General features: G+C 41.9%; 1 protein-coding gene across 1 annotated transcript; it reads right to left on the reverse strand.

Annotated features, from left to right (window-relative positions):
• Positions 1-3,570: 3,570 nt before the first annotated feature.
• On the reverse strand, positions 3,571-13,905 carry LOC101154015 (interferon-induced very large GTPase 1). Its single transcript, XM_004050614.4, has one exon. It carries the CDS (start codon positions 13,823-13,825, stop codon positions 6,542-6,544), a length of 7,284 nt encoding a protein of 2,427 aa, XP_004050662.3. The 5' UTR covers positions 13,826-13,905; the 3' UTR covers positions 3,571-6,541.
• Between the last annotated feature and the right edge of the window lie 267 nt (positions 13,906-14,172).

The following is a 14,172-nucleotide window of genomic DNA, read 5'->3' on the forward strand; positions in this document are numbered from 1 at the left end:
AGATTGCACCACTGCACTCCAGCCTGGGTGACAGAGCAAGACTGTATCTCAAAAAAAAAAAAAAAAAAAAAAAAAAGAACTTGGACCCTCTTCTTCAGGACCTTAACAATTAAGATGGAGTGTAGCCACAACTACATTTCAGTATAATAGCAATAATAATGTTAATAAATGCTATAATTACTTCTATTTACGTGACTTTTGCTGCGGTTATTGCTGCTTCTGCTGTTGTTGGCATTGCTACTACCTAACATTATTGGCACATGTACCATGTTTCAGGCATATGTATTATTTCACGTTATTCTTAACACTTCACTGAGGTTGCACCATTTTATGTATGAAGGAAATGAAGCAGAGACAGGTTAACTAACTCATCCAAGGTCATACATGTAGTAAATAGTGGAGGCCCTTCACACAACTAACAGCCTGGCTTTCACAGGCTGGCATTTTCTAACTCTCAACACTTGGCTTATACCTGCTTCTTCTCTTGAATTACCTTCTTGCTTCCTCTCTCTCTTTGTACCCTTTGACCTACACTTCTGCTTTCCCCCACCCACCATCCCAGCTTCTGGTAACAAACATTCTACTTTCCTTCTTTTTTCTTTTTCTTTTTTTATGTTTTTGAGACAGTCTCCATGTGCCGCCCAGGCTGGAGTGCAGTAGAGCTATCTCAGCTCACTGCAACCTCTGCCTCCCAGGTTCAAGTGATTCTCCCGTCTCAGCCTCCTGAGTAGCTGGGATTACAGGCGCCCGCCACAACACCCGGCTACTTTTTGTATTTTCAGTAGAGATGGGGCTTCACTATGCTGCCCAGGCTGGTGTACAACTCCTGACCTCATGTGATCCGCCTGCCTCAACCTCCCAAAGTTCTGGGATTACTGGCATGAGCCACCGCACCTGACCACAAACATTCTACTTTCTACTTCTATGATTTCAAATTTAGATTCCACATGTAAGTAACTCACAACTTATTCATGTGATTTGATGTTGTTCTAGAATCCATCACCCTGCTTCCCTTTTCTACAGGCCTTGTGACTCCTTCTTTCCCACTGTACTTGGTTCTCTGCTTTAACTGACTGGAACATCCCTAAATCTACTGAAGTGATCCCCAACTCCCATGTCTCTGTTTCCCACTTGCAATGACTCTGCCCCATTCCACTGACCATGAGAGCCCTGTTCCTGCCAATGTCATAACTCTAGCTACCTCTAATGCTGTGAGCTGCACCTAGACCCAGTGTCTCCCCCTGACCCCCCCTTTTTTTTTGGTTTCACAAAACAATTTGTTAATAGATGATATTTTCATTTTGAATTACTTGTACCATGATGATTAGTAGATCAGTAAATAAATTTGATAATCGGCCAGGCATGGTGGCTCACACTTGTAATCTCGGCATTTTGAGAGGCCGAGGTGGGTGGATCATGAGATCAGGAGTTCGAGACCAGCCTGACCAACATGGTGAAACCCCGTCTCTACTAAAAATACAAAAATTAGCCAGGTGTGGTGGCATGCGCCTGTAATCCCAGCTACTCAGGAGGCTGAGGCAGGAGAATCACTTGAACCCGGGAGGCAGAGGTTGCAGTGAGCCGAGATCGCACCACTACTGCGCTCCAGCCTGGGCAACGGAGTGAGACTCCATCTCAAAAGAAATAAATCTGATAATCGTACAAACTTAGAACTAGAAAGACTGGTCTAATTTGTTTACAGAGTGAGGATTTTGAACGCAGGTGTCTCCCCTTCTTGATGATCTCATCCCTCCTGACTCCTGAGGTCTCCTGCCCCAGTGCCACCCAACCCACTGACACTAATCCTCTCCAATTCTAACCCCACCTTGATGGCAGCGCTACTCTCTCCACTTCTATCACAGAAATCCCCATCTCTACATAGTCATCTTTGCTTTATCCCAATTTACCTTTTTCCCATCTTTTGTGTGATTTCTTGAGTACGGCCTCTGAATCTCATTTAATAACCATGCAGCTTAAAATCCTGAGGAATTTATCAAAGACTTTTGAAATTTTATACACATTAATTTTGGTTTGAAAGTCAAGGTTAACATATATATGATACCTTGTTAAAGGATGTTAAAAATGTTTAATTCACACATAATATTCATACTTTTTTATGCAGTACAGAGTGAGATTTTTAAAAACTTTTATTTAGCCTCGGGGTTACATGCGCAGATTTGTTATATAGGTAAACTCGTGTCATGAGGGTTTGTTGTACAGATTATTTCATCACCCAGGTACTAAGCCTGGGTGATGACAACTGCAGGCTGGCATTCTCTAACTCTCAACATTTGGCTTATACCTGCTTCTTCATCTTTCTGGTCCTCTCTCTCCTCCCACCCTCCACTCTCAGGTAGGTCCCAGTGTCTGTTGTTCCTCTCTTTGAGTCCATGAGTTCTCATCATTTAGCTCCCACTTATAAGTGAGAACGTGCAGTATTTATTTTTCTGTTCCTGCATTAGTTTGCTAAGCACAATGGTCTCCAGCTCCATCTATGTTCCTGCAAAAGGCATAATCTTGTTCATTTTATGGCTGCATGGTATTCCATGGTGTATGTGCAGGGTGAGATTTTGATACATGTATATAATGTGTAATGATTAGATCAGGGTAATTAGCATATCTATCACCTTAAACATTGATCATTTCTTTATGTTAAGATCATTAAAATCTTTTCTTCTCACTTTTTGAAAATATACAATGAATTATTGCTAACTATAGTCACCCTCCAGAACTATAAAACCCTAGAACTTATTCCTCCTATCTAGCTGTAATTTTGTATTCCTTAACCAACCTCTCCCTATCCCTTTTACAGCCTTTCCCTTCCCAGCCTCTAGTAACCACTATTCTGTTTACTTCTATGAGAGCAACTCTTTTAGTACTGACCTATGGGAGAACATGTGTTATTTAACTTTTTTTTTTTTCTTTTGAGACCAAGTCTTGCTCTGTCGCCCAGGCTGGATTACAATGGTACGATCTCGGTTCAATGCAACCTCTGCCTCCCTGGTTCAAACAATTCTCTTGCCTCAGCCTCCCAAGTGGCTAGAATTACAGGCGCCTGCCACCACGCCTGTCTAATTGTTTTTGTATTTTTAGTAGAGACGAGGTTTCACCATGTTGGCCAGGGTGGTCTCAAACTCCTGACCTCAGGCGATCTGCCCGCCTCGGCCTCCCAAAGTGTCAGGATTACAGGCGTGAGCCACCGCACCCGGCCAAACATGCATTATTTGTCTTTATGTGCTTGGTTTATTTCACATTAGAGACTTTTATGAATTCATCAAACAAACATAAAAAGCATTCTGAAAATGGTAATTGAACAGTGAGCAGTTTGTGGGCAGCAAGCCACCCAGGTGCTGAGGCAAAAGACCAAGGGCACGAGCTGTTCCAGTATAATATATAAAATATATTATACTATATTATATTATAATATATATTATATATATAATAATATACATAAAATAAGAATAGTTATACTAGATATATATCTTAGATATGATTATATATGAATATCATTAATCATTAGTTTGTAGTAATTATTCTTTATTCCAATATTATAATAATCCTTGCTCTACAATCATGACCTAGGAAAAACCAGGCCATACAGAGATAGGAGCTGAGGGGACATAGTGAGAAGTGACCAGAAGAGTGCGAGCCTTCTGCTATGCCCAGACAGGGCCACCAGAGGGCTCCTTGGTCTAGTGGTAATGCCAGTGTCTGGGAAGACTCCCTTTGCCAAGTGGACTGTGGTCTAGCGGTAGCGTCAGTGTCAAGGAAAAACAGCCACTACTTAGCAGACCAGGAAAGGGAGTCTCCCTTTCCCCGGGGTAGTTTAGAGAAGACTCTACTCCTCCACCTCTTGTGGAAGGCCTGACATCAGTCAGGCCCGCCCGCAGTTATCCGGAGGCCTAACCGTCTCCCTGTGATGCTGTGCTTCAGTGGTCACGCTCCTAGTCCGTTTTCATGTTCCATCCTGTACACCCGGCTCTGCCTTTTAGATAACAGTAGCAAAATTAGTGAAAGTACTAAAAGTCTCTGATATGCAGAAATAATGGCGTCAGCTGTTTCTCTCTCTCCCTCTGTCTCTCTGCCTTGGCTGCCAGGCAGGGAAGGGACCCCTGTCCAGTGGACATGTGACCCATGTAACCTTATCTATCGTTGGAGATGACTCACACTCTTTACCCTGCCCCTTTTGCTTTGTATCCAATAAATAACTGCGCAGCCAGACATTCAGGGCCACTACCGGTCTCCACGTCTTGGTGGTAGTGGTCCCCCGGGCCCAGCTGTCTTTTCTTTTACCTCTTTGTCTTGCGTCTTTATTTCTACGTTCTCTTGTCTCTGCACATGGGGAGAAACCCACCAACCCTGTGGGGCTGGCCCCTACACAGTTTTTAAGGATACAGTGATGTGAGAGACAGGCACCATGTGGGGCAGGGGTTCTGCTTCTATCATATTTCCATTTTGTTGTTTTAGGAGATCCTTCCAACTCTCACTAACATTATTTTCCAGAGAACAAAAGAAAAACTATACTCTCCAAGAACATGTTTCCTTTGTAATTTTTCTGTCCTCAAACTTTTTCTGGAGAGATGAATCATTTGACCTGACATTGAGAATAGGCTTGAAGCTCTTTGAGAGGACAAAGGAGATAGAGTCAGCATTCCTATCTCCATGCTCTGAAGATCCAAGTCACTTGGTTACTGCTCCCTGGGCTGTCTATTTTCACTGTTTATGGAAGATAGAGTACACCTGCAAATGGAAGCCAACGGGTGCGTTTATGTCCAACATGAATAAATTGTCTTCTTTGCACCAGGATTCCTTTAGATCATCAGCTTTGAGAACCTAGCATGAGGTGTAGGTTTGCAGAAGGGTGATTTCCTTCCCTTCTCAGGCCCTGGTTGGATTCAGAGTGTTCTTCATTTTTATTCTAATTATGAATTTATGGCTCAAATGGTGTGAAGAGTCACATATATGCCCGATTTGGAGGAAAGCATTCATTACACTTTTATGTATAAAAATAAATTCCTTATTGAAATATTAGAACCCAATTAAGTGTATTAGGAGATTTGTAAAAACTGTATACTTTTTTTTTTTTTTAACATGGAGTCTCGCTCTGTCACCCAGGCTGGAGTGCAGTGGCTTGTTCTCAGCTCACTGCAAACTCTGCCTCCCAGGTTCAAGCTGAATGGCTTCAGGCTCCCAAGTAGCTGGGATTACAGGTGCCTGCCACCATGCTTGGCTAAGTTTTGTATTTTTAGTAGAGATGGAGTTTCATCATGTTGGCCAGGCTGGTCCCAAACTCCTGACATCAGGTGATCTGCCTGCCCTGTCTCCCAGAGTGCTGGGATTACAGGCATGAGCCACCATGCCCGGCCTTAAAACTGTATACTTTTTGATATTTTTCTTTAAGTAATCAGTTTAAAATAATCAATGAATCATTTTAAAATAACCAATCTAATTGAACCTTGTCCACAGACTTCATTAAAATGGTACATTTTATTTGGTCATCATAAATTTTTTTCCAAAAGCCAATTCTCAGACTTGTACATAACACCAAGCTTTGAATAACAAAGCTTTGTGACTGTTTTTTTTTTCTTAGCATGCGCAGGGAATTGCCAATATACCAGGGAAGAACAGGGTGAACGTTAATGAGAAAAACAGTTATTTGATTTCTACTTCCCATATTTGCTTGATAATGTTTCCTGAATTGATGACATCCCTATCTTGGTCAAGTCTCTGCTTTATTCTTTCCTAGAACAGAATATGCCTAAATATTGCTATGCTTGGGACTCATGAATATTTTTACATTTAAAGATTAATAACTTTTCCTTAAAACTTTAGAGGGTGAAAAAAATCCACTTAAACATTGAAAAGTCTGGCTGGGCGCAGTGGCTCATGCCTGTAATCCCAGCACTTTGGGAGGCCGAGATGGGTGGATCACTTGAGGTCAGGACCAGCCTGGCCAACACAGTGAAACCCTGTCTCTACTAAGAATACAAAAAAAATTAGGAGTGATGGTGTGTGCCTGTAGTTCCAGCTACTCAGGAGGCTGAGGCAGGAGAATCACTTGAACCCGGGAGGTGGACGTTGCAGTGAGCCAGTTTATAGCTTTCAGTCAAGACATGTATATTGGTTGAAATACTGATACAGTTATTCTACAGAAATTTGTTGCAGCCTGAAATGATTTTGATTTTTCTCTGTTAAAATGACTTTCTCTGATACTTAAATATTTTAAAATAAAAAAGCAATATCTAGAATAATAGTTTAAAATACAAAATAGGTTTCTAAAATGAATGTTATTTGATTTCATCATATATTAACAGATTTTAGTAAGTTGTTTTTAAACTAGAGGAATTGAGGCAGAGAGACATGAAGTCCTTTTACTGGAAATTTTCATCTCTTAATGTGTTAATTGATTGATTTTTACACATTTCATTTTAAACATGGAAATGATGAAGGTTCTAAATTGTAATGAGTAGTTGTTTTTGGATTGTTCAGGTACACTGCCTCTTTTCTTCAGACACTGGGGCTCTTTTGTGGTCACTGAGTATTATTGTTTTTTCAAGTCTTCGAGCACGTCTTGCTTTGTGATTTTGGCCCATGCATTGGGGATTTTACCTTTACCTGCAAATTTTTTCTGATATTTTTCTTCTAGATTTGATCTGAAGTGAGAGACAAACCATTTCCAGTATAGCTGGATGGAGGTATCTGGGGTGATGCTCCACATGGCATAATCCCCTCCTGCTTGTCGATAGTTCTTAAATGGGAAATTCCTGCCATCCCTCAAAACCAACAAACAATCACTTGCAACCAAACTAGTACAGCAATCAATGACAAAATCATCTGTTTCATACCATTCCTCCCCATTGACAGCCTGAGGACGGTGGAAGGGAACACTATGGTCTCCTTCATGTGTAGGAATTGTGTTCGTACAAATTGCTCCACAGCTGGGACACTGTTTCCAGCAGCCACAGAGATGTTCAGAGAGCATTTTCTCAATTTTAGAAACCATTGCTTCTATAGGCTTACTTGAATAATTCTGTTCTATTTTCTTCATTGTGAGATCCAAAGCTGCACTCATGGCTTCTTTAAGAAATTCAGTATGTTTTATCTCCTGGTGTTCAATGCTTATCAAGTCCCTTCGTGGAAAGATCAAGTTGCACCCCAGGCAATCACAGAATAAATCCAACCACCCAGAAGCAGTGCTGCTTTTATCTTTAGCTACTGATGTGGATTCATGGATGGCAGAGAGGATGGTATTCTTGATATCAATTAAGCTTTTTTCAAAAAAAGTCTTCATTTTTTCACCTCCATTGTCTGAACAATATCTTTTAATATGATTTTTGATGTAACTCCTAAAAAATGATTCTGAATTATGAAGGTATTCCCAGTAATTATCAAAGTTTTCTTCTTCTGCCAGAGAGAAGAGAATGTGTTTCTCCAGGTTAGTCCTGTTTCCATTGAACGCAGGGCAGGTAGCTCGCATGTCCCCCGCAATTTTAAAGGTCATGTCCTCCCATATAGTAGTGGAGACTGCAGGAGTGAGCTTATACCACAGAACATCAACAAATGTTTTGATGGAGGTTGCTCCTTGACAGGAGATCTTAAAACTCGTGAAGAAATCATCTTTCTTACTTTCTAGGTAGTTTACAGGATCATTTGCTCTCTTGAATGCCCTGTGCATTTCCTTAAAATTCTCTCTTGCTCTTTGAAATAAACACACACATAAGTCAATGATAAATGTATTTGTAAATGTGTATCTTTTCTGAGTAGAGGCAGATTTCACTTCCTCTTCTATTATCTTTAGAATCTCATGGAAATAATTTGGATTGTAACCACACTGTTGCTTCCACATGTTGTTAATAATTTTATTAAATCTTGAAACAATGTAGTCAGTAGTCATATTAATGAACTCTTTCTCAAAGACTGTTAATGTCATTGGGATATGGTTATATTTCTTATTCACTTTGATATGTTTATCATAATTGATTTGAAACTTCTCTGCAGAATTTGTCAGTAGACCCACGACATTCGTCTTGTTTTTGAAATACTCCCAAAGGATGTTTTCAGAATCCAAATCAATGTCAGGCTCTGTAACTTGCGGGAGAGTTGTGGATACATCACACACCCACTTTTTCCAAAGTTGATTGAATTTCTCGTGTAACTCTTCCTCACTCAATTCTTTGCCCTTTACAGTTAAAGCCAACTTCCGGCTTTTTTCCAATAATTCTTTTTCATAATCTGCCTTTTTCTTATTCAGCCTTTCTTGACTTTTGTTTTTAAAACTAATGAGTTCATTGGCTTGTCTTTTGCTATCTGAAATAAGTTTTTCTTTAAGGACTATTAGCTTATTTTCAAAGTTTGCTTTCCATTGAATCAGTATTTTGCTAAATGGGTCTTCATTAAAATATTTTTCAAGTTCTTGCTTGACAACTTCATATTTTTCTGTAACTAGAACCTCAAATGTGCTTGCTTCAAGTGTCTGGATTTTTCCATTCTGAATCTGGTTGATCAGCTGGTTCTGCAAGCCCAGCACGTGACTCCTCAGCTCCCAGGTCCAGTGGTTATACATGGTTTCCAGTTTGTTCATGGCCATGACTTCTTGGGTGTTCCTGAAACTGAAAATAAAGTTCTCATTCATCAGGCCTCTCCACAAATCTTGAATTCGGGATTTTACATCTGATATCTTCATGATGCTTCCCCTGGATTCCTGTGTGGCAGTCATAAGAATTCTACTTTTCAGTTGCTGTACATTGTGGCTGTAGCGAGGATTGGGAGGGGCCATTGGGGGGTTGCCATCCCAGAGGTGAGCAAAGTAGTAGACGTGAGTATTGACATCAAACCTAATGACATCACTGAAGCAGTTTACGTCTAAGCACTGTTCTTGTTCAGCAGCTATTGCTGCCATTTCATCTAGTTTCTGCTCTAGCCGTCTTCGTCCATCCATAGTTTGGTCCGTAGCTGTAGCTTCCCCCACATTCTGATGGACAAAGAGGCAACTTGGAAAGATTTTTACTTGTTTCATTCTCAGAAAGGCTTGGACAACTATTTGTAGGATATCTTGCATCTCTGATGGATTCTCCCCAAAAATATTGATCAGAGTCAAGTTTGCAAGTCCAATGACAAAGGTTGCCAACTCATTGTCCCTATCCTTGGATTTGTTGCTGTGTTCTGGTGCCCGAAGTCCTTCTGTGTCCACAGCAAGCACAAAGTCAAAGCCAAGTTCCTCCGTGAATGTCTCCTCCACCTTGAGGAGCTGCATATAGGCCCCTTGGGTACATTTGCCTGCACTAACAGTGAACTGAAGCCCAAAAAGGGCATTCAGCAGGGTGGATTTCCCTGAGCTCTGCAAGCCAAGGATAGAAAGAACAAATAGCCGTTTGTCTCCAAGTTTCTCAGCGACCTTGTCAAAAACAGCTGCCACCCATGTTAGAGGCACATATGCTGCATCCCCATCCATCAGCTCAATGGGAACACCAGATATCATCAGGTCTGTGGCAATTTGGGGAAGCGAGAAAAAAATCTTTTTTATGGAGGAAGCTTCTTCCAGAGCTTCATAAATCTGACCAACTTCTCTGAGAAGTTGCTCAATTCCCAAAGTACAGTCACTAATCTCTGTGGAAATGGCTTCTATCTCACTTTGCAGGCATATCAGGGAGTTACTATTAGGTGCCTTTTGCTTTACTGTTTGAACCAGTGACCACCAATATTTTTGCTTCTCATGCAGTTCTTCCAAGTGTCCTGCAGTCAGGTTGTCCAAAAATACACTCAGCCACTGCAAGAAGTACAGTTTGGTGTGAATTTCTGAATGCTCTTGGAGAAACTGGAGGACAGATTGCATTAAATCATTGAGAGGAAGGGCTCTGGCCAACTGTTCATGTCGTATTATTTGTTTATCTGTCTCAATCTCACTCTTGTGTTGTTCAATGCTCTGATTTCCCTTTTCTCTAAGATGATAGAGTTCTTTGTCCTTCTTACACCAGTGGTGCCACAGTTGCCCCTGAAGGGGTAGTAATTTTTCCTTAATCTGAGATAATTTCATTTTCCCCAGGAAGGCCATTAGAGCCTGTGCCTTTTCTTTGGCTTCCTTGCAGTCTCTCTGGTCTTCATCAATAAGAAATCCTTGCTGGTGAGCAATCTGGGAACAGTCCTCCAAGCTGAGAGCAGTATCTGAGAGTTCTAGCAAATGTCTGATTGTAGTTGTGAGTTCCTCTGTTAATTCTGCCTCATTTCTATTCTTGATACCCATTCTCATTCTTTGGCCAGAAATATTGGTCATGGTTGCTTCTTTGTCATCGAGCAAGCAGATCAATGGCCTTGATGACTGCCACAAGTTACGGACAATTTTTCGGTTTCCTTCATTGTCATCGGAGGCTGACATGAGGACCACAATGACAGTAGACACCTCCTTCAGGAAGCTGAGCTGCTGCTCATGTTCTTTTGCATCTCCATGAAGATTGGTTAAGGTCACACAGTTGTCAAATCTGTCCTCATCTTCCCCTCCTGGACAGAACCAATAGATTTCTACCACACCCCCCATCAAGAGGCAATCTTTCCTGCTTCCTGTGCAGTGTCGGTGAAAAAACACATCATGTTTCCGTTTACTGAGAAGACAGTTCATAATCTGAGATTTAGAAGCAGAGAGGTCATTTCCAACTCTTACGAAGGACACAATTGAGGTAGAGACACAGCACATCTGCTGATTCTTATAATAGTTCTTCCCTTTTGGTGATTTCCTTGCTTCCTGCCAACTTCTTGTAATTTGACGGAGAGACCAGAGAGAGAATTCAATCTGAGAAGTACAGGGATTAGGCACCAAAAGGGGGAGGGCAAACTGACAAGTGGAAAGTTTGGCCAAAATATATTGTCTGGCAAAATTATCTGCACAGTGAAAAATTGTCATCTGAATATCCATTGGGTGAATGTGGGGGCTAGGCTTAGTGGATGAAGATTTAGTGGGACTATCACTGTCTTCAAAAAAGTTTTCATATGGATCAAAAGCCTCATCTTCCTGATCTGAAGCATTTGGATGTACTTGGTGTTCTGTGTTTCTATCATCTTTGAAGACTAGGTATCTCAGCTCATAATCCAGCATCAGTAGTTTCTGCAGGAAATAGAAGGGAAGCTCCTGTTCAGAGCTGGGCTGGGTGTTATACACAGAAGTCTTATAGATGAGATGGAAATTAGCTTTGCTCAATTTTTTGGGGTAGTAATGTTCTAGACCTAGACGCTGGAGTAAGTCTAGGAAGGCTCCATTTTTTATCATCTCCCATTTGTTATTTTCATTGTCATGTGGTTCATGGGGCTGTTTCTTTCCATAGAAGAGACTTTGCTTGCTCACCTCTTCCATTTGCAAAGAAGAGATGGTGACTTCTTCATAATCCCCATTAATGAGCAATCTCAAGTCTTTCTCTAGGTTTTCCCAATCGTGATCTGCTCCAGGTTTGGTGAGGACATGTGCAACTTCTTTGGACAATGATTGTCCCATGTGATGTCTCATTAATGACATGCGTTGTGTTTTCTCTTCTGAAGAAATAGCTGTGTCTCCAACTGTGGCTGTCAGACCTGTGAGAACCAGGAATGCCTGAGCCCTATAGCTGCAAATATTCTTAAGCTCCTGGTATTTATTTTGGGCGGTTTGCATTTCATCCAGTAGGAAGCTTAACTCATCACACCCCAAGAGACTCTGAAAAGTATTGTTGATCACATGATATCCTGCAGCAGCTGCAATGGAAAGTAGCAAGAGTTGTGTGTCCGTCTGCTCTGTTTTTTGGAGATAATTCAAGAAGCTGCTGAGAGCCAAGCTGACCTCATAAGTGGACTTTCTTTGAGCTTCCTCCACTGTTTCTGGGGATTCAGATTTGACCTTTACTTCCATGAGGTTATTCTGGGTTTCTTTTAAGATCTCAATTAATTGAGAAAATTGGGAAATATTCACCTGCTCCTGCTCTGAATCTGACTGGAAGATCCACTGCATGATGAAGTGAGCCTGAGGAAAGTTTGTCACTCTGTAGACGTGAGGATCCAGAAGGCTGTGCAAATGAGATTTAATACATTTAGTTTTATAAATGGAAGACTTTTTGCAAAAGTTGATGGTGTTTACTAGAAAATTCTGCAGACTCCAATCTGTGAGACATATATTAATCCAAGTGTCATAACTTTTTAGTTTTTGACTCAACATTTTCATGAAATTTATCAGTTTTTTAAGTTGCTCTTCAGGATCAGATACCTCCCAAGATTTTACATCCTCTAGAAAAACCCTGGCCTCCTTCCCAGCACTCAGTAACTCTTCCCCATTCTGGATCTGGGCAGTGATGCTAGTCAGAGCAGTGTAGCTGTCTTTCAGGAAGTTAGCCACCTGAAGAGGATCCTTAAAATTGCTTCTGTGGCTAGAGAGGATAATGTCCCAAACTGGCACCAACTGAAGCCCGCGGTCAATGACACACCAGGTTTGATTGCTGGCAATGAGGCCAGCTTTCCACTGGACAAGGCCATCTGCTTCTGGTGGGCCACCTGTTTGGGCCACAGATAATTGGACCTTGGTTTGGAGGTTTTGGGAAGTTTTGGTCTGAGTGGCTGTCTTCGAATGAGAGTCTGAAACATTCACACCTGCAGCAACTTTCACTCCAAAGCCACTGTAGCTGTCCCTTATGAAAATGTCCAGGGCCTCTGCAGACTGCTGCCTCACTTCTGCCAACTGCTCCGTGTAATAACCCTCTGAAATGGCTTTCCACCAGTAGATTCCTCCCAGGTGCAGAGGGCCTTGGTTAACATGAGAGCCAAACCTGTGGAAGAAGTTTATGATCCTGTGCCTCAGCAAGGAGAATCTGTCTGGGTTTGTTGTCTGACTCAGAAGGTCTTCAATGCATTTCAATTCCTGGACAGCAGGCTTGGATAACTGGAGCTGATCAATGGGAAAGTGGCAGGAGGCCAGGGGGATATAGCTGAACTTGGTTGAGCAGAAATAAGAATTCTCAGAACTTGATTGTTGGGTTTCCTTGGATTCTGGATGTTTGCTGTGATCCAAACCAGCTTCTAGACTAAACCCCCAATTTCCATCCTTGGCTGAAGTAGTTAAACTAAAGCCCAGCTTCTCTACCATCTGGGTAAACATGAATTCAGCCTGAGGAGATGTGAATTCCTTTGTTTTCATTTGTGTTCCTTGCTGAGGACCCAAAAGTAAGAAGTCTTTGGGGACACTGAGCAACTCCTCTCTCTTCTCTGTCAGGCCCCTTTGGTGGCTGGCTTTGTAAATTCCCTGGAGGGCCAGCCCTCCAGAAGCCCATCTCACCACATCTCTATCTGGAAGGTTTTGCCTGTGGCACAGTGTCCACTCCATGAGGTTGAGTTGTCTCTGCAGGTTTTCCATGACTTCCCTTAGAGGCTCTTCAGGGGATGGCCAGTACTCTTCAGGGATGTCCATTGCTTGCCTCAGTTCTGCTTCTCTTGTCCTCACTGCCTCTTCCTGTCTCTGCTTCTCTTCTGTCAGCAAGTCCCTCAGCTCCTGCAGTGCCTGTTCTGCCTGCTTCTGCTTTCTCTTTGCCCTCTCCACCTGAGACTCCTGTAACGCTGAAAGACTTTTTGAGTGTGACAGGTTAAGCAGCTTCTCCAGGGCTCTTTTCTCCCATGGATGTTGTGTCTGGGATTTCAGCTTCTTGAGGCTGTTTTTGTCCAGGTGTTGTAAGGCCTGGGCACAGGTCACACCCAGGTGTTCCTGCAGCTTGGGTAACCAGTACTCAACATCCAGGCCCACTTCTCTCAGCATCTCTTGGAGGTCTTGCCTCCTTTTGCCTCTGAGCAGAGGGTCATCAGGGGTGTGCTCTCCTGTGGCCATGGCTGCATAAAAAACAGACACTCAGTTAGCTGACTGTTCTGACCTTAGGAAGTGTCAGCCACATGGCCAAAAGTGTAAGTATACTAGTATGCAAGTCTACAAGGCTTTCTCATTCCTCATTTAATTGTTTTAACAAAAATTTTTTAACACCCTTTTTTGTGTGCAAACCATCATTGTGGATATTTTCAATGTGGATTGCCTTTGTGGTTTGCAGGGTGGGTTGCAACTTACTAGACTTATTTTGACAATTCCTTTTACATAGAATCAATTGCATGCAAAACATGAAGATGAGAGATGGAGTTTGAAAATATGCTTGAGTTTGAGTTTGGTAGCTTGATTTTTTTTTT

The sequence above is a fragment of the Gorilla gorilla genome, chromosome 9, assembly GCF_029281585.2.
Source record: "Gorilla gorilla gorilla isolate KB3781 chromosome 9, NHGRI_mGorGor1-v2.1_pri, whole genome shotgun sequence".
Classification (NCBI taxonomy): Eukaryota; Metazoa; Chordata; class Mammalia; order Primates; family Hominidae; genus Gorilla; species Gorilla gorilla.